Source organism: Lethenteron reissneri, chromosome 52 (genome assembly GCF_015708825.2).
Source record: "Lethenteron reissneri isolate LAM-NWPU_2019-01 chromosome 52, ASM1570882v1, whole genome shotgun sequence".
Classification (NCBI taxonomy): Eukaryota; Metazoa; Chordata; class Hyperoartia; order Petromyzontiformes; family Petromyzontidae; genus Lethenteron; species Lethenteron reissneri.
In genome coordinates, this window is record NC_083830.1 from 6,178,042 (window position 1) to 6,197,897 (window position 19,856).

At 53.5% G+C, this 19,856-nt stretch overlaps 1 protein-coding gene across 2 annotated transcripts in view; it reads right to left on the reverse strand.

The window, feature by feature from the left end:
• LOC133355836 (vesicle-associated membrane protein-associated protein A-like) overlaps positions 1-19,521 on the reverse strand; it is a 30,408-nt gene extending 10,887 nt beyond the window's left edge. Inside the window, exons 1-4 of one of the 2 annotated variants that reach the window (XM_061573237.1) lie at positions 19,246-19,521; positions 11,236-11,388; positions 6,824-6,924; positions 4,558-4,638 (exon numbers count right to left, since the gene is read on the reverse strand). In XM_061573237.1, coding sequence (XP_061429221.1) covers positions 4,558-4,638; positions 6,824-6,924; positions 11,236-11,388; positions 19,246-19,303 — 393 coding nt within the window. In that variant the 5' untranslated portion in view covers positions 19,304-19,521. Of the gene's footprint in view, positions 1-4,557; positions 4,639-6,820; positions 6,925-11,235; positions 11,389-19,245 lie in introns of both variants that reach the window. The other variant, XM_061573236.1, reaches the window with a different exon arrangement.
• Between the last annotated feature and the right edge of the window lie 335 nt (positions 19,522-19,856).

The window sequence follows — 19,856 nt, forward strand, 5'->3', positions numbered from 1 at the left end:
GTCTCCCTCCCACCGCCTCCCCCCACCTCTCCCTCCCCCGTCTCCCTCCTCCCTCCCCCCGTCTCCCCCCTCGTCCCCTCCCTCCCACCGTCTCCCTCCCATCGCTCCCTCCCTCCCACCGTCTCCCTCCCATCGTCTCCCCCCTCCCCCCCCCCACCGTCTCCCCCACCGTCTCCCTCCCATCGTCTCCCTCCCTCCCACCGTCTCCCTCCCACCGTCCCTCCCACCGTCTCCCTCCCCCACCGTCCCCCCACCGCTCCCTCCCTCCCACGTCCCCCCCCACCGTCCCCTCCCACCCGTCTCCCCCCATCGTCTCCCTCCCTCCCATCGTCTCCCTCCCACCGTCTCCCTCCCACCGTCTCCCTCCCACCGTCTCCCTCCCACCGTCTCCCTCCCACCGTCTCCCTCCCACCGTCTCCCTCCCACCGTCTCCCTCCCACCCTCTCCCTCCCTCCGTCTCCCTCCCTCCCACCGTCTCCCTCCCACCGTCTCCCTCCCACCGTCTCCCTCCCACCGTCTCCCTCCCACCGTCTCCCTCCCACCACTCCCTCCCACCGTCTCCCTCCCATCTTCCCCCCTCCCACCGTCTCCCTCCCACCGTCTCCCTCCCACCGTCTCCCTCCCACCGTCTCCCTCCCACCGTCTCCCTCCCACCGTCTCCCTCCCACCGTCTCTCCCTCCCCCCACCGTCTCCCTCCCACCGTCTCCCTCCCACCGTCTCCCTCCCACCGTCTCCCTCCCTCCCATCGTCTCCCTCCCACCGTCTCCCTCCCCCCCGTCCCTCCCATCGTCTCCCTCCCTCCCATCGTCTCCCTCCCACCGTCTCCCTCCCACCCTCTCCCTCCCACCGTCTCCCTCCCACCGTCTCCCCCCTCCCACCGTCTCCCTCCCACCGTCTCCCTCCCACCGTCTCCCTCCCATCGTCTCCCTCCCTCCCACCGTCTCCCTCCCACCGTCTCCCTCCCACCGTCTCCCTCCCACCGTCTCCCTCCCACCGTCTCCCTCCCATCTTCTCCCTCCCTCCCACCGTCTCCCTCCCACCGTCTCCCTCCCGTCTCCCTCCTATCGCTCCCTCCCATCGTCCCCTCCCTCCCACCGTCTCCCTCCCACCGTCTCCCTCCCACCGTCTCCCTCCCATCGTCTCCCTCCCATCGTCTCCCTCCCATCGTCTCCCTCCCATCGTCTCCCTCCCATCGTCTCCCTCCTCGTCTCCCTCCCACCGTCTCCCTCCCTCGTCTCCCTCCCACCGTCTCCCTCCCACCGTCTCCCTCCCATCGTCTCCCTCCCATCGTCTCCCTCCCACCGTCTCCCTCCCATCGTCTCCCCCTCGTCTCCCTCCCACCGTCTCCCTCCCCCGTCTCCCTCCCACCGTCTCCCTCCCACCGTCTCCCTCCCACCGTCTCCCTCCCACCGTCTCCCTCCCATCGTCTCCCTCCCACCGTCTCCCTCCCACCGTCTCCCTCCCTCCCATCGTCTCCCTCCCATCGTCTCCCTCCCATCGTCTCCCTCCCATCGTCTCCCTCCCACCGTCTCCCTCCCACCGTCTCCCTCCCACCGTCTCCCTCCCTCCGTCTCCCTCCCACCGTCTCCTCCCACCGTCTCCCTCCCACCGTCTCCCTCCCATCGTCTCCCTCCCTCCCACCGTCTCCCTCCCATCGTCTCCCTCCCTCCCACCGTCTCCCTCCCATCGTCTCCCTCCCTCCCACCGTCTCCCTCCCCATCGTCCCCCTCCCTCCCTCCCCCGTCTCCCTCCCACCGTCTCCCTCCCACCGTCTCCCTCCCATCGTCCCTCCCTCCCACCGTCTCCCTCCCACCGTCTCCCCCCACCGTCTCCCTCCCACCGTCTCCCTCCCTCCCCCGTCTCCCTCCCACCCATCGTCTCCCTCCCTCCCATCGTCTCCCTCCCACCGTCTCCCTCCCACCCACCGTCTCCCTCCCATCGTCTCCCTCCCTCCCATCGTCTCCCTCCCACCGTCTCCCTCCCACCGTCTCCCCCCACCGTCCTCCCTCCCCCACCGTCTCCCTCCCACCGTCTCCCTCCCACCGTCTCCCTCCCACCGTCTCCCTCCCTCCCACCGTCTCCCTCCCACCGTCTCCCTCCCACCGTCTCCCTCCCACCGTCTCCCTCCCACCATCTCCCTCCCCGTCTCCCTCCCATCTTCTCCCTCCCTCCCCCGTCTCCCTCCCACCGTCTCCCTCCCACCGTCTCCCTCCCACCGTCTCCCTCCCACCGTCTCCCTCCCACCGTCTCCCTCCCTCCCACCGTCTCCCTCCCACCGTCTCCCTCCCACCGTCTCCCTCCCACCGTCTCCCTCCCACCGTCCCCCCCTCCCATCGTCTCCCTCCCACCGTCTCCCTCCCCCACCGTCTCCCTCCCTCCCATCGTCTCCCTCCCACCGTCTCCCTCCCACCGTCCCCTCCCACCGTCTCCCTCCCACCGTCTCCCTCCCACCGTCTCCCTCCCCCGTCTCCCTCCCACCGTCTCCCTCCCTCCCCCGTCTCCCTCCCACCGCTCCCTCCCACCGTCTCCCTCCCCCCGTCTCCCTCCCACCGTCTCCCTCCCATCTTCTCCCTCCCTCCCACCGTCTCCCTCCCACCGTCTCCCTCCCACCGTCTCCCTCCCATCGTCTCCCTCCCATCGTCTCCCTCCCTCCCCCGTCTCCCTCCCACCGTCTCCCTCCCACCGTCTCCCTCCCATCGTCTCCCTCCCATCGTCTCCCCCCATCGTCTCCCTCCCATCGTCTCCCTCCCATCGTCCCTCCCTCCGTCTCCCTCCCATCGTCTCCCTCCCACCGTCTCCCTCCCACCGTCTCCCTCCCATCGTCTCCCTCCCATCGTCTCCCTCCCACCGTCTCCCTCCCATCGTCTCCCTCCCATCGTCTCCCTCCCATCGTCTCCCTCCCACCGTCTCCCTCCCACCGTCTCCCTCCCACCGTCTCCCTCCCACCGTCTCCCTCCCATCGTCTCCCTCACCGCTCCCTCCCACCGCTCCCTCCCATCGTCTCCCTCCCAACCGTCTCCCTCCCACCGTACTCCCTCCCTCCCATCGTCTCCCTCCCATCGTCTCCCTCCCATCGTCTCCCTCCCATCGTCGTCCCTCCCACCGTCTCCTCACACCGTCTCCCTCCACCCGTCCTCCCTCCCTCCGTCTCCCTCCCCCCGTCTCCCGCCCACCGTCTCCCTCCCATCGTCTCCCTCCCATCGTCTCCCTCCCACCGTCTCCCTCCCACCGTCTCCCTCCCATCGTCTCCCTCCCACCGTCTCCCACCCTCCGTCTCCCACCCTCCGTCTCCCTCCCATCGTCTCCCTCCCATCGCCGCTCCCACCCGTCTCCCACCCTCCGTCTCCCACCCTCCGTCTCCCTCCCATCGTCTCCCTCCCACCGTCTCCCTCCCACCGTCTCCCTCCCACCGTCTCCCTCCCACCGTCTCCCTCCCACCGTCTCCCTCCCATCGTCTCCCTCCCTCCGTCTCCCTCCCTCCGTCTCCCTCCCTCCGTCTCCCACCCTCCGTCTCCCTCCCTCCGTCTCCCTCCCATCGTCTCCCTCCCTCCGTCTCCCTCCCTCCGTCTCCCACCCTCCGTCCTCCCTCCCTCCGTCTCCCACCCTCCGTCTCCCCTCCCTCCGTCTCCCTCCCTCCGTCTCCCACCCTCCGTCTCCCTCCCATCGTCTCCCTTCCATCGTCTCCCTCCCTCCGTCTCCCTCCCTCCGTCTCCCTCCCTCCGTCTCCCTCCCTCCGTCTCCCTCCCTCCGTCTCCCTCCCTCCGTCTCCCTCCCACCGTCTCCCTCCCATCGTCTCCCTCCCAAGCTCTTAGAACCAATTTGCTCAATTCCAGAAACGTGCAAACTCTCCATCTTTTTTTCTTTACAGCTTGCGATTGTGCCCAGTAACTGGGTTTGAAAAGAACAATTGGGATAAACATTGGGCAACAAGACAAACTTGGCGTCTGTTTTATGCCCTCAAAGCTTCACAGAATGTAGAACATCTGACGACGATAGCTTTCAAAAGCATGGCCTTCTTCACTCACCAGGTTCATTACCATCATTACCATCATCTCTTTCCCACATCAGGACCAGGTGGTTGGTCAGTGTCCTTGACCAGAACTCTGACCTAGTAACCCATGGTGCCGGGGCTATTTTGGGTGGGGAGGGTGGCACAGTGGTAACACTGGTGGCCTCGCAGCAACAAGGGTCTGGGTTCGATTCCCGACTCTTGCGGCCGTATGCGTGCATCTTTGTACTCATCGGATTCATCATTCCCCCCCACCCCCCACGTTCCGCACGAGTTTCATCCAGGTACTCCGCTTTACTTCCCATAGCCAAACAACCGTACAACCGCACTGGCGTTGGACAAACATCCCAATGCTAAACACGAGCACACCTGGGACTACAAAGCCACGTCGCCTCCAGGCCGCAACAAAACCTTGGCGGGACTCTCCTCAAAACGAGACCCGGCGAGACTTCACCGGTTAAACGAGCGTAACAACAACGACGACAACAACAACAATGATAAACATCGTTTCGTGTTTGCGCAAACTCGACGGAAAATAGACACTCACCTGCTTTTCCTGGTCGGGGGGCAGCTCGAACACACACCTCAGTTTGGAGTCCATCAAGTCATCGGGTTTAGCATCTTTCCACTGAGGTGGCGGGCGGTAAAGACAAGACACACACACACGGACACACACACACAGACACACACACAGAGACAGGCACACAAACAGACACAAACAGAGACACAGACAAGACTCTTTAGTTCCCTTCAGTTCCTCAAGAAACTGCCCGTGGCACGTGGCACGAAAAACGATCCGGGAGCACGGCGCGGCCGCGGAAACTCGCGACGCGACGCCGTGAGGGCATCGCCGATGTAGCAACGTCCTTCAGAGACGGCGTCAAATCAAAACTGGTGGAGCCTTGGGCGGGGTTGATAAAGACGAAAACCGGTGACCGGTTCCGAACGTCCGGTCAACAGTGTTCCAGTGGACCGTCAGTAACCGTTGCACCGATGGGCACACGCGGACGATTGAAGCACGCGAACGACAAACCGCGCACAGCTGCTACCAAAGCTCCTGAAACGTGCCCGCTTTTGTCACAACGTGGAAGCTAAGCAGGTAGAAGCCTGGCTCGTGCTTCTACCAAGGTGCTGTATGTACAATATATATATATATATCGGCTTTTGGGCAGCGGGCAGGGCAGTGCGGAAAATCGTACTTCTGTGCGCCCACATCTCCACAGCAACCCATAAAGATCAGCATAGTCAAGCAGGGTATATACAGGACGTATCATCAACAACAACATGCCACCACAAGGGTCCCTATGGTTTGCCAATTGTGCCCCACCCCCACCCACCCTGGTTGTGAGACTCCCTACTGATGCCCCCCTCCCCCCACGGTTGTGGAACTTCCTACTGATGCCCCCCCTCCCCCCACAGGTTGCAGAACTCCCTATGGTGCCCCCCCCCCCCCCCACGGTTGTGGAAACTTCCTACTGAGCCCCCTCCCCCCCCCCCACGGTTTGTGGAACTTCCTACTGATGCCCCCCCTCCCCCCACGGTTGCAGAACCTCCCTACTGGTGCCCCCCCCCCCCCCCGGTTGTGGAACTTTCCGGTACTGATGCCCCCCACCCCCCCACCGGTTGTGGAACTTCCTACTGATGCCCCCCCTCCCCCCCACGGTTGCAGAACTCCCTACTGGTGCCCCCCCCCCCCCCCCCCCCACGGTTGTGGAACTTCCTACTGATGCCCCCTCCCCCCCCCCACGGTTGTGGAACTTCCTACTGATGCCCCCCCTCCCCCCACGGTTGTGGAACTCCCTACTGATGCCCCCCCTCCCCCCACGGTTGTGGAACTTCCTACGGATGCCCCCCCTCCCCCCACGGTTGTGGAACTTCCTACTGATGCCCCCCCTCCCCCCACGGTTGTGGAACTTCCTACTGAAGCCCCCCCTCCCCCCACGGTTGTGGAACTTCCTACTGATGCCCCCCCTCCCCCCACGGTTGTGGAACTTCCTACTGAAGCCCCCCCTCCCCCCACGGTTGTGGAACTTCCTACTGAAGCCCCCCCTCCCCCCACGGTTGTGGAACTTCCTACTGATGCCCCCTCCCCCCACGGTTGTGGAACTTCCTACTGATGCCCCCCCCCCCCCCCACGGTTGTGGAACTTCCTACTGATGCCCCCTCCCCCCACGGTTGTGGAACTTCCTACTGATGCCCCCTCCCCCCACGGTTGTGGAACTTCCTACTGATGCCCCCCCTCCCCCCACAGTTGCAGAAATCCCTACTGGTGCCCCCCCCCCCCCCCCACGGTTGTGGAACTTCCTACTGATGCCCCCCCTCCCCCCACGGTTGTGGAACTTCCTACTGATGCCCCCTCCCCCCACGGTTGTGGAACTTCCTACTGAAGCCCCCCCTCCCCCCCCCACGGTTGTGGAACTTCCTACTGAAGCCCCCCCTCCCCCCACGGTTGTGGAACTTCCTACTAATTAAGGGTTTCCTAATTAGCTGTGCCCCTCTTTGACTGTTCTTCGCCACCCGGGTCTTTCTTTATCTTGCTTATTTTCACGCATGATGGGGCCAGACACTTTTTTCGTGGAAAAGCTCCTTATAAGTGCAAATGATTACACACACACACACGGGTTGTCAAGTTTTTTGAGACAGCCACTTAATTGGCGTCGAGGCGACGAAACGTATTTAGGGTACAATGCTCACTATTGTGCGGCGACAAAGCGGACGTTGTTCCCTCCCCCTCCACCACCACCCTCCCCGCGAAAAGTGAACTGCTGATGAGTTTTACAGCAGGCGGAACCGACAGCGCCGCGGCTCACCACGGCCTCCATGTCCGACGTGTCTTGGGGCGCAAACATCGTCTGCACCATGAATTTGTGTTTGCTCTTCTCGTTGGGGTCGTAGTCGAAGGGCTGCAGCATAACTGCGGGGGAGCGGCGGAGGTGGGGGAGAAACGGCGGTCAGAGACGTAGACGGGCATCAGAGACGCGCGCGCAGTCGTTACATCACATCCACAAAGATCCCCCTCCTCCCTCCCCCCCCCAGGGGGTAGCCCCAACAGACTATGGGAGGGCGAGTGCTGTTATCGAGCACGTAAACACACACCGCACATACGCACACAGGAAAGGGACGGTGACGCACGCGCCGAGTGATAAGACGCACGCACCGTCATCAGATGCACACGCAGTCGTAACACGCGCAGTCGTCAGACACACATGCACATACAAAGATGCCCCCCGTATGACCTAAACACTGTTGAGGCAAGTGCTGTTAGGAAGCAGCTGCGAAGGCCAGCACCACGGCCAGCCACCTTCGAAACTCCAGCATAGACCGCACAACGTATAACGACACAATGCCCCGATCCACACATACGAAGGAGACATTACAGCAGACGCGGTTATCTGGCTTGACCACCTAAGTGTGAAATGGTAGTTGATGGATGAAACCCCAGAGTTTCAGCGGCTTCCAACACGTGGCCCGCGAGACCACGGCCAGGCAGTCCGCGGAACTGTTGCAGGCACGATTGATTTGCACAAAAACGCCACGTTTCATGACTGCATGGCGATCTGCAAAAATGTCTGAAGGTTGAGGGATCGTCCCCCGCCCCCCGCTGGTTTGGCAAGGTTGCGAACCACCCAATCTAGACTACGAGATCGTTGCAATGCAAGAAGAGGCGACGGCTTGGTGGAAGCCATCATGCAGAAGTGGATTAGACGATTGATGATGGCCATCATTTTAGCATGTTCAACTTTTTTCATACCGTACATAGCCAACTGCGCTAATTGGACGTGCGGGGGAAGGACAATGAACCGAGCACAAAAGGCATTTCTAAAGAAATGAGTTCGTCAATCTAAATTATTAAAAAGTGCAGAGCGCCAGTGGCTTCCTAATATCGGAAGGAAGAGCGTTCCAGACGGCCGAGGAGCGCGTCTGAAAGCGCCGCGCGAGGCGGTGACCACCCTCTTTGTCCGGTGGCTCGCCAAAAGCCGCTGGGGGAATGACCAGAATTTGCACGACGGTTTATGCTCCTGGACGAGATAAGCAAGGTAGTGGGGTTCAAAATCATGATGATGATGAAATCATGATGATGATGAGAGCTTGGGGAAAAGAGACAACGGGAGAGAATTCTGCAGTTGAAAAGTTCGAGTGAAGAAACAGAAACAGGAGAAGCGTTGTGCCTTGTATTATCGGTGGCAGAGGGAGGCAACGGAGAAACGAATCCAGTCATACTCTTGGCAGGCTACCGATGCCATCTCCTTGGGAGTGGTCAAGCTCCCATCACAGTGAAGCTCCATCCACGGCAATCGTACGAGAAGCTCAACACCTACCATCTGTATTCTTTGGTTCTTTTGGTAAAGTCACGTAGATAGAAAAATAATCATAAAAAAAAAATGACAAATATATTTTTTATTTACGTGACTTATCGAAAGAACCAAAGAATATGATTTCCAGCAGTCACGAAAGTTAAGTAAAAACGAATCCTCTGCACGGTTCTTTAGCAACGGGGTGAGAGCAAGCCGGGAGAGTGAATGGCCGATGTTTTACACCCCCCCCCCCCCCCCCCCCCCCATCAGCGGAGGAGGTGACACTGACACGTTAATTGAAACTCCAGCCCTTATTCCACTACCGGATGAAAGTGGCTCCAAGTCGTCGCCATCTCTCAACAGCTCTCCGATACAATAATCCACCTGGCACCTGTCTGCATACGAACAATAAAGCTGATCTTGTTGATCCAATCTTAATTTTAGAACTTTCGTGACTGCAGTAAATGATTATTTGGTTCTTTCGGTTAAGTCACGTCTAAAGATAAAATAATAAATTAAATTAAATAATAGCATACGACGTTTCGATTGCAACACAAGCAATCATCATCAGGTATAATGAAATAGCGACATAAAATCTAACCAGAAAACTATAGACAGACATATTAGCAGACAGATATCACCAAGATACATAGAGGGAGCAACACAGGAACCAGAGAGGGGTGATCATCTCTGTGGGGGTGGCCTTAAATAGACAGAGGGGGGAGGAGGCAGAGAGAGGGAGGGGGTTGGAGAAAACATTTGCATATCAATGAGTGGTCCAAAAACAAGGTTCTGCAAGTGCGATGACACGGCAAGCAAGTCTGAAAATCAGAAGGACAAACTAAAATTCAATAACCTAGCAAAATATCGAAATGTAATGTAATACAACACAGAGGGTCGGTCAACATACAATTAACGCATAGCCTGGTTGATTACGTATTTCAAAGATTGCTAAGTTAGAATTTAAGTGTGAACATTCCAAAGAGAAGACACAGGCAGAGAGAAGAGAGAGAGTTTTGAGCTTATCCTTTTTTCTCTCTCTCTTCTCTCTGCCTGTGTCTTCTCTTTGGAATGTTCACACTTAAATTCTAACTTAGCAATCTTTGAAATACGTAATCAACCAGGCTATGCGTTAATTGTGTGTTGACCGACCCTCTGTGTTGTATTACATTACATTTCGATATTTTGCTAGGTTATTGAATTTTAGTTTGTCCTTCTGATTTTCAGACTTGCTTGCCGTGTCATCGCACTTGCAGAACCTTGTTTTTGGACCACTCATTGATATGCAAATGTTTTCTCCAACCCCCTCCCTCTCTCTGCCTCCTCCCCCCTCTGTCTATTTAAGGCCACCCCATAGAGATGATCACCCCTCTCTGGTTCCTGTGTTGCTCCCTCTATGTATCTTGGTGATATCTGTCTGCTAATATGTCTGTCTATAGTTTTCTGGTTAGATTTCATGTCGCTATTTCATTATACCTGATGATGATTGCTTGTGTTGCAATCGAAAAATTGTTGATCCAAGTCAATGCAATGTTCTGACCCGCCCCCGACTGGACATCTGTGAAAAAAAACTTTATAGCTTGTCGGATTCCTCCGGTGTAAACATTCTGATTCTTACTCTTTGGTTTTTTCGGTAAAGTCACGTAGGTAAAACAATCAATAAAATAAAATAAATGAAAACAACTTAATTAAATCACGACGTTAATTTAGTTGTTTTCATTTATTTTATTTATTGTTTTACCTACGTGACTTTACCGAAAAAACCATAGAGTATGAATCCTTGCAGTTATGAAAGCTTCAAATCTAGAATATTCTGATTCTCATTTTGAAATGCTGTCGCTGGAAGCCCCCCAAAATCATGTCACTTATTTGCCCGAACGTTAAACAGTCCTCTTCTTGGTTCTTTCGGTAAAGTCACGTAGAAGGAAAATAATAAAATAATAAAAATAAAACATTATAAAATAATTCTCACGACGTTTCGGCCACAACGCAAGCAGCCGTCTTCAGGTGGAGAACAGGTCTGTCAAGTAGACAGAGTCAAGATTGAGCCCATGTCAAGTAGACAGAGTCTGACAGACCTGTTCTCCACCTGAAGACGGCTGCTTGCGTTGTGGCCGAAACGTCGTGAGAATTATTTGATTATGTTTTATTTTTATTATTTTATTATTTTCCTTCTACGTGACTTTACCGAAAGAACCAAGAAGATGAATCCCTGCAGTCACGAAAGCTTTAAATCGAAATTTAAACAGTCCTCTTTAACGGGAGCTGGGGAGGCGAAACAGAGAGTCAATGTAGCAGCAGCGTCCACAGAGTGGAAGTTGGGTGAGCAGAGGACTGAGATGGTTCGGTCATGTGGCCAAAAAGCCGGAAGACTACATTGGAAAGTTCAGAACGATGAAAGCCGAGCAAAAGAAAGAGGGAAAATGAAGGGTGAATGGCAAGGAGTTGTATTGTTTAACGATTTTTTATTTTACCAGGAAAGGCCCACTGAGCTAGACAAAAGTGCCCCAACACGTGAAAATGTACAGCAGCCAAATGCTAAACAGGCATCAGTCAGGATTGAGCCCATGATCTCCTGCATACCAGGCGAGGGAGTTAACATCTCGCCACTGCGACGCCAACGAGGGCATGAAAGCATGCGGCGTCACTGCGGGGGGCGGCGACGAATCGGAGACAGCGAGAGGACTTGGGATAGCAGAGCCCCACCTAGTGGGACATTTGACATGCGTGAAAAAGAGCTTAATAGCTCATCGGATTTCTCCAGTATAAATATTCATATTCTCGTGGAATGAACGCTCGCAAGAAATTCAGCTGCTCAGGCTACTGGCGGTTGTGTTGTCACAGCGCGGGGAAGATTCAGGCGCCCGTTTAGATCGTGTCTATGGCTGGTGCTGGCAATGCCGTGCCCGGTGACACAGCGCCGTACTTACCAGAGACGTTGATGGACGAGCCGGCCTCCAAGATGCCGCTGTTGGGCCGCACGCAGTACCGGCGCGGCGCCGTGGTCTTCACCTTGAACACGACCCGTTTTTCGGATGGATTTGTCAGCTTTAGGTTCGTGGTGACGACATCCGTGAATGGACCTGCGCGGGGCGGGACACCACGCACCGTTCGGGTTGCGGCAGGGAAGTAATCGTACCGATTCGTCCGTGCCGAGGGAACCTTATGCGATCCAACTTTAGCTCGACGGACCGTTCCACGTGACGGAACGTCGAATTGCGACTGAAACTTCCGCACGATGGAATGTTCCCCATGCGATGGAACGTTCAGTGCGGGGGCGTGCCGGGGAGCCTCCGGGGTGATGGAACGAATGTTCTGCGCGATTGACAACGGTATCCGCGCGACGGAACGGTCCGCGGGATCTAAACGCGGGCGAGTGAAATTTCTCTCCCTCTCCGTGTTATCAAACAATACGTGCAATCAAACGTTCCGTGCGACCGACTTCCACACGCCATCACCCTCTATGAATGCTGAGGTGGGGGGGGGGCAGGGGCTAAGCACAGCGGCGAGCCGGGAAGCATGCCGCCGACGTCACCGCTTGACTAAATTTACAGTGACAGAAACACGATCCCCGCTCACCTCCTATCCCGCCGCCTAAATTAGATTCTCCGCTAATTAGGTCTCCCATGGACATGGCCGTTGCGGGTGAGCGCAGAGTTTCCCCCTCCAACAGCACGCGTATCGGCAAGGACGATCCCGGCATCGGCCGTCATGGAGGGGGTGGGGAGGGGCTGGGTGGGGGAGGCGGGCACAGAGGATGGAATGGCTGGGCGTAGTTTTTCGATTCCAATTCTTGTCTGAAGTGGTGGAATGATTTAAGTTCATCTCTTGTCTGATTCTATGTGGTGCTTGCCCTAGTGGATATTATCTCGACTGCATTGTTTTGAACGTCATATTTACCCCTTTGTTCCTCTGCTTTGAGAGGCCCTGCCTGCGAGGCGTGGTATAAATAATAAATTATGATGGTCTGGTTCCGATACAATGGTAGTCCAGTTCATTTACGTTTGTATTGTTAATTCTGTTAAATTCTGCTCTTTGCCTGGCTCTGGTCTTTGGTTCTTATTCTGTTTTATATTTAACCCGTTCTACTTCTATTGCTGGTCTTTATCCAGCTCTAGTGTTGGTGTTTATCAAGTTCTGACTCATGCTGTATTTCCACATCCATTGTGAAGTGAGCTGGCCTGCTTCACATATCCAGCCAGGAGGGTATGGATTCTCACGGGAACCTTACTTTGTTTTTTTATATTGAAACCATTGCCAATCAGTTTCAAAGACAATGCATATATTATCAGAGCATGTTATATTTGTATGTTCACCACAAGTACCTGTGGTTAATGCAGACTTGATTCCTCGCAAAATAAATCTATTTGGTGTTTGAACATCTTAAGACCTGTTTTATTGCCAGAAAAGGGTAAAACTTATTCGAATTTGACCTTTTCTTAATCACTCCCCCACCCTCCCTCGTCACCTTACTTTACGTTTTAATCGCAGTTGCCGAGCACAAGCCCAAAACACCAACTGACCAGTAACAAATATCACCAAGTTGTGATAGGTAACGTGTCTTGAATTAAGCAAGGTTAGAAGAGAGCTCGGGTTCAGAGACGATCGGAGGGAATTCCAAAGTGAAGCGGTGCGAAGGAAGGAGAGGAAAGAGAAGTGGTGTGATGAGTGGATGGGTGAGTGTGCAAATGGGTGAGTGTGCAAATGGGTGAGTGTGCAAATGGGTGAGTGTGCAAATGGGTGAGTGTGCAAATGGGTGAGTGTGCAAATGGGTGAGTGTGCAAATGGGTGAGTGTGCAAATGGGTTAGTGTGCAAATGGGTGAGTGTGTTGTGACCTGCAGTGTGGTGAGTGAGTGGATGGGTGAGTGAGTGAGTTGTGACCTGCAGTGTGGTGAGTGAGTGGATTGGTGAGTGCATTGTAACCTGCAGTATGGTGAGTGGATGGGTGAGTGCATTGTGACCTACAGTGTGGTGAGTGGATGGGTGAGTGCATTGTGACCTGCAGTGTGGTGAGTGAGTGGATGGGTGAGTGAGTTGTGACCTGCAGTGTGGTGAGTGAGTGAGTTGTGACCTGCAGTGTGGTGAGTGGATGGGTGAGTGCGTTGTGACCTGCAGTGTGGCGAGTGGATGGGTGAGTAGATTGTGACCTGCAGTGTGGTGAGTGAGTGGATTGGTGAGTGCATTGTAACCTGCAGTGTGGTGAGTGGATGGGTGAGTAGATTGTGACCTACAGTGTGGTGAGTGAGTGGATGGGTGAGTGCATTGTGACCTGCAGTGTGGTGAGTGAGTGGATTGGTGAGTGCATTGTAACCTGCAGTGTGGTGAGTGGATGGGTGAGTAGATTGTGACCTGCAGTGTGGTGAGTGAGTGGATGGGTTAGTGCATTGTAACCTGCAGTGTGGGCGAGTGGATAGGTGAGTGGATAGGTGAGTGCATTGTAACTTGTGGTGTGGTGAGTGGATGGGTGAGTGCATTGTGACCTGCAGTGTGGCGAGTGAGTGGATGGGTGAGTGTGTGAATGGGTGAGTGTGTTGTGACCTGCAGAGTGGTGAGTGGATGGGTGAATGTGAACGAGTGTGTTGTGACCTGCAGTGTGGGTTGTTGGACAGTTTGGAGACGACAAAACGGTCAGTCCACAAGGGTGGAGAATCAATGACTCAAGTTCACAGGAAGGGTAACCATGGCAGTAGCGACAGCAGAGCTATAAGGAGGCGACGGACTGGAGTGAATTAATGAGTGCTGGATTCATCAGTCAACTTGACTGCAATATGATGAATGCAATCAAGCGCAATGAGGTAGGAAATGTGGCTGCTCCACCCGATATGTCAACAGTATTTTAAACCTTGGCCGAATCTGTGCTTTGTATTGTAGTAGGTGCAATTGTTCGATTGGACTCAATGCCAGGCCCACTTTCTTCCTTTATGAAGAGAGCTGTACGCTCTCACCTGGACTGTCTGTCAAACCAAGCACGGCATTGTGGGATCAACGCTTAAGGGCCACGGAGCAATTGAACAAGATCCCAGCTGGAATGGCCCAGGACCTTTCCTGGGTCGAAAGGTTACGTGCTTTCCAGTGTTGGTGAGAACATCGCACCGAGTTCCCCATTTGTAGATCCTGGGGGGGGGGGGGGTTATCTTCTTCGTTCTGGATTTCAAACGGTTCTAGTTTTGCTCAAGTTACCATTCGTTTATTTTTGTTGTTCTAGACTTTTCCGGTTCTGGTGTGCTGGTTGTTGGCTCTTGTTAAGTTATAGTTTGATCCTAGTTTTTTTTTCCAGGTTTAAGCCAATGCTGTGTGTCTAATCTGGTCCTTTATCCGCTTCGAGTTGTACTTCTGCATCTGATGTATGGTTTTGGTGCTTGGATCTGGTCCTTGGTTTCTGCCTCTGGTATGCATCTAACGCCTGGTTTAGATCGATTGTGGCTCTGTAGTGGATAATAACGAGCTCCATACAGCCTGGTCCGGGTATCACGTTCCTGTGCAGTCTGGCTGTAGTCTAGTCGCCACAGTCTCGTTTATATGTTTGTCCAGATAAAAATTTTACGTGGTGTGGTCCATATCTATATTTTCTGCATTTAGGCTACTCTTAAGTAAATTCCTGTCTATTATAGGCTAGTTTTCATCTCAAATCAGTCTAGTCTTTATCTAAACTATTATTGGTTTGTAGTATGTTGTCAGTTTAGTCTGGTCTGTTTCTAGAACACTCTTATGCTTAAGATTTAGCTTCATCATTTTATATCTAATATTAATCTTAAGTCCTTTTCTCGCTTGTCCAAAATCTGTTCTCTCTCCAGACTTCGAATCATTGACGCAATAATCACATTTTAGTCAAATGTGGCATTTGCACCGTTGTCACGAAAGGCTTTCCCCTTCGACCAAGAAGTCGCAGTTCTGCACAGACTTGATCTGCAGTCGTTGCATAGCAGCAGGGAGATGTTCCATTGGGATTCCAAATCAGGTGATCGATGCCGGCCTACTCATTTCCAATGATGTCATGGGATTCATGAGCACACTGCGAGCAAGGCAGTTGGCGGCGTCTATTTAATGGTCAGTACAGACTGCGGGATTAACCAGGGCGGTCTGCACGGTTAAACGGCAAACGTGGTACCGATAGGCCATGTCATCATCCAAATCTAGTGTCCATCTGGTGTATATTACTCATCTAGGGTCTAGTCTAGACTAGTGTAATATAAATTTAGTCTTATTTCTATCTAGTTGAGTGTCTAATCTATTCTCGATCTAGGCCGATTGAAATGTAGTGTCTGTGTAGTGTAGCCTGTAGTCTAGCTGACTGTTAAACTCAACTAGTTGAGTGATCATGTAATCAAACTAATTATAGTAGTTATAATATTGTGGAATAAAGACACTTATCCAATATTGATCCACTATCATTGTCTAATAAGCTGTCCAGAGTGTCATCGTCTGTCTATTGTCCATCTAGTCTCATCCCAGTTTAGTATTTATGTCTAGTGTTATAGTACAGTCTGTTTAGTATAGCTAATATAATGTAGTGTCTAACTAGTGCAGTGTTACATGCAGTCTCTCTAGTTTACTGCCCATCATCTATCTACTCAAGTTTAAGTGTCCCTAGTTTTATAAAATAAAAAAAATGGTACTCGTGTTTCAACCTAACCGGTTCTCAACAGACTCAAGTGTCACATGTGCCCACGTGACAATCTTAATTTATTTGGCTGTGTCAGGTGATGGCGGGGCTATCGCTCTAATTGACTTCATACTTACACAATCTAACCTGAAACAAAATGAGAAAGATATTGGTCGTGAAAGGGTGTTTGTGTGAAATAAAAATTGTATTGTCTTGTAATCGTTTCTAGTCCCACTTAAAACGTTGCCTTCTCGTAGCCAATACAATCATTCACATTTGTGTTTGTGTTAGGCAACAGTAGTTTCATGCCAAATTCTTGTCGTTTCCAGTCCACTGTTACGTTTGAGTCTGGTGTATGCCAGGCGGTGGTGGCACGCGCCTCGAATCCAGCACACTGTGGGATGCCAGGATTGGTGGATCGCACAAGTCACGTGAAAATCCCTTTCCGTTGGGTGTTGAGGTGTCGTACCCTGGCTCGGCAGGAGAAAGCAGTAACCAGCAAGTGGCCTAATCGACATCTGTTTCCATCTGTACGGGGGATAGAGCATTGCCTCCTCGCGCGCAGCGGGGTGGTTTCTCCGGGCGCTCCAGTCTCCTCCCACGGGTATAAAACCACTCAATTTAACACGTAGGCTTAGATACATGTATCTAGATACAAAACACTCGCACTTATTCGGCTGAAAGAATCTTCAAATTAAAACCAAAATGCAGGATGCTCCTGAAAAAAAACGAGTCCCGTGACTCTGTGACCTTCCTGGATAAACAAGAAATGTAAAATCAATTAAGTGAAGTAAGCGTCTGGTCTTATGTCTATCTGACATAGTGTTATATTGTCTATAGTCTGCATGTAGTCCAGCGTAGCATCTAATTTCATGTGCATTGTCTATCTAGTCTAGTGTCTATCTGATCTGGTCCCTCAATGTACAGGCTGGGTATTTCTTGTCCAGTGTTATATGCAGTTTAAAATAATTATAATGTGCAGACATTTGTCAAATCTGCTTCTGGATAAAGGGCTCTGTGGCACACTTTTTTTTTGGGGGGGGGGGTGTTTGACCACGCTTAGCCACGTTGGTCAGTGAAGTCTTTAATCTAATGCCCACTATGGCAGTGTCTAGTTTATTATCGATCTCCAATACTGTTCATATATTCTTGTGTTTATCCTTTCTTTAGTCTAGTGTCCGTTTATACTATTTTATATATAGCCTTTGTGTTCCTCGTGTCTATATTTCTACAGTTTAGTGTCTACTCCCAGTGCCTACTTTATTGTACATCTGGTGCATTGTGCACCTAATCTTATGTTTAAAAAAAAAAAGACTTGTTATTTTACCAGGTAAGGCCCAATGAGCTGTATAGCTATTTTTTAGACGCGACCTGGCCACAAATGATACCTACACAAAAGTGGTTTATCATGTGGGAATTTATCGCAGCCAAATACTCTTAAGCGCACACCGATTCTAAATGTGGAGGGAAAAACTGGAGGACCCGGAGAAAAATCCACGCGACCACGAGGAGAGAGAGACACCGCAAACTCCAATTATACAGCAGGCGTCAGGGTCTTGGATCGAACCCACAACCTCCTGTATACCAGGCGAGGTAGTTAACATCTCTCAACTGTGGCACTCCCAGCAGAATGTTCATCCTGCTGTCCACCTCATCCAATCCACGTTGTACCTATTTAGCATCTACGCTCGAATTTACGCAAGTATTTAGTCTAATCTTTCCCACTAGTCTGGCCTCCTCTCCAGTGTATTCCCAGTCTACCTTGAGTGTATGAGGGGCAGCGTTTAATCCAGTGTCTTCTAAGTGCATTGCGCCCATATAATCTATTTACCATACCGCCTATCCTAACACGTGGTCTCTCACCCCCAGTGTCCATCTCCTCAAAGACGTACGTCTTTTCTCTCGCGTCTCACCTAACCCAAGTGTTCGTATTTTTTGTTTGTTCACATAGCGTCTTGCTAGTCTAGTGCCTATCGCAGTGGCCGTCCAGCGCACTGCCCACATCGATCATTCACGATATTGTCCACCTCGCGTGCATATCTCCTCCTTTGTACATTTTATCTGGTGCATTATGCAACCTCCTTAAGTATGCTGTACATCCCTCGTGTCTTCGAAGAATATAGCCCATCTAATATACTGCTCTTTCGTTAACCTCGCTTGCAGTACATACACACGCACCTTCCCCCATTGTCCATCATTCCCCGTGTGTCCATCTCTTCGGTGTCCATCTCCAGTGGACGACAGTGTGCATTGCCCATCTCTAACGTATCCACGATTTAATCTACTACTATATTGTCCCCCTCGCTTGGGAATACATTTCGCCAATTGTCCATCTCGAGTAATTTCGAGTGACCTTCTCAACAAGCCTCGGTGTGTCCTTAAATTAGAAAGTCCATCGCCCATTTCGGGTGGACCCACTCTACGACATTGTCCGCCTTGCTTGGGAATGTATCTCGCGTATTGTGTCCATCTCGAGGTAGTTGAGTTACCTCCTCAGCAAGCGTCGGTGTCACCTTTAGTACTGCAGTGTGTGCATATCGCCCATCTCTAATCTACCCACTAATCACGACTCCAAAGTCCACCTTGCTTGGGAATGCATCTCGCCAATTGTCCCATCGCGAGTGATTTCGAATGACATCCTCAACAAACATCCTCAACAAGCCCCGTGTCTTCTCAAGTACTGCAGTGTGTGCATCGCCCATCTCTAATCTACTACACAGTCCACCTTTGCTTGGGAATGTATCTCGCCCATTGTCCATCTCGCGTGATTTCGAGTTATCTCCAGCAAGCCTCGGGCGCCTCCTTAAGGCAAGAAAGTCCACCGCCCACCTCGAGTGGACTCCAACACCACCACCACCCCACTAGTTGTCCACCTTCAATCGCTCCGCACACAAATCGACCGCATTTCTCCTCCCCCCACCATCGGGCCCCTATCGAGAGTGCCTCCTCCTCCTCCCCCCGTCTCTCCTCTCATCTCTCTCTCTCTCTAGGCTCTATCTTCCGTCTCTCGCTCCGCGTGACGAGCGAGAGACGACTACCACGACAACAACAACAACGTTGTTGTTATTATTGTTGTTGCTGCTGTTGTTGTTGTTGTTGTTCATCTCTCTCCTCGTCGCCTACCGCGAAGAAGCCGGAGATAAAAAACATGGCGGCGCGGCCTAGTCGGCAGGCGGCAAAAAAAAACGGCGGCGGCGGCGGGAGACGACACGGGGCAAGCGCCTAGTCACGTCCCTCTGCAACAACCACAACCACCAACAACAACAACCAACAACAACCACCACCACCAACAACAACCACCCACCCACCACGAACCACCAACCGCCACGCTCTCACCTTTAAACTTGAGCTCGTTGGGCGGCTCCAGAAGCAGCACTTGGTCGAACTTGGACATTGTGTGGGGCACACTCGGGCCGGGGGGAGGTCGCGCACTTGTGCAGAAAGCCCTGCCGCTGCTGATGATGCTGCTGCTGCTGCTGATGCTGCTATTGCTGCCGATGACGAACGCTGCTGCTGCTGCTACTGCCTCTCTCTCGTCACCGAGATAGCCGCTCCCGCTGCTGCTGCCGCCACCAGCACCGCCCCGGAGCTCCTGACGCAGCGACCCAGAGTGCACTGCGCGCGCGCTGCCCGCACCCAAACCCCCCCCCCCCCAGCGCGCTTCGTCAACGGCCACGAGCCCCCCCCACCCCCCCACACACAACCCCCCCCCACCTACACACCCCCCCCACACACAACCCCCCCTACCCCACCCCCCCACACAACCCACACAACCCCCCCACCTACACAACCCCCCCCACCTACACAACCCCCCCCCCACACACCCCTCCCACACAACCCCCCCACCTACACAACCCCCCCTACACCCCCCACACACCCCCCCCCCCCACACAACCCCCCCCCACAACCCCCCCACACAACCCCCCCCTACCCCCCCTACCCCCCCC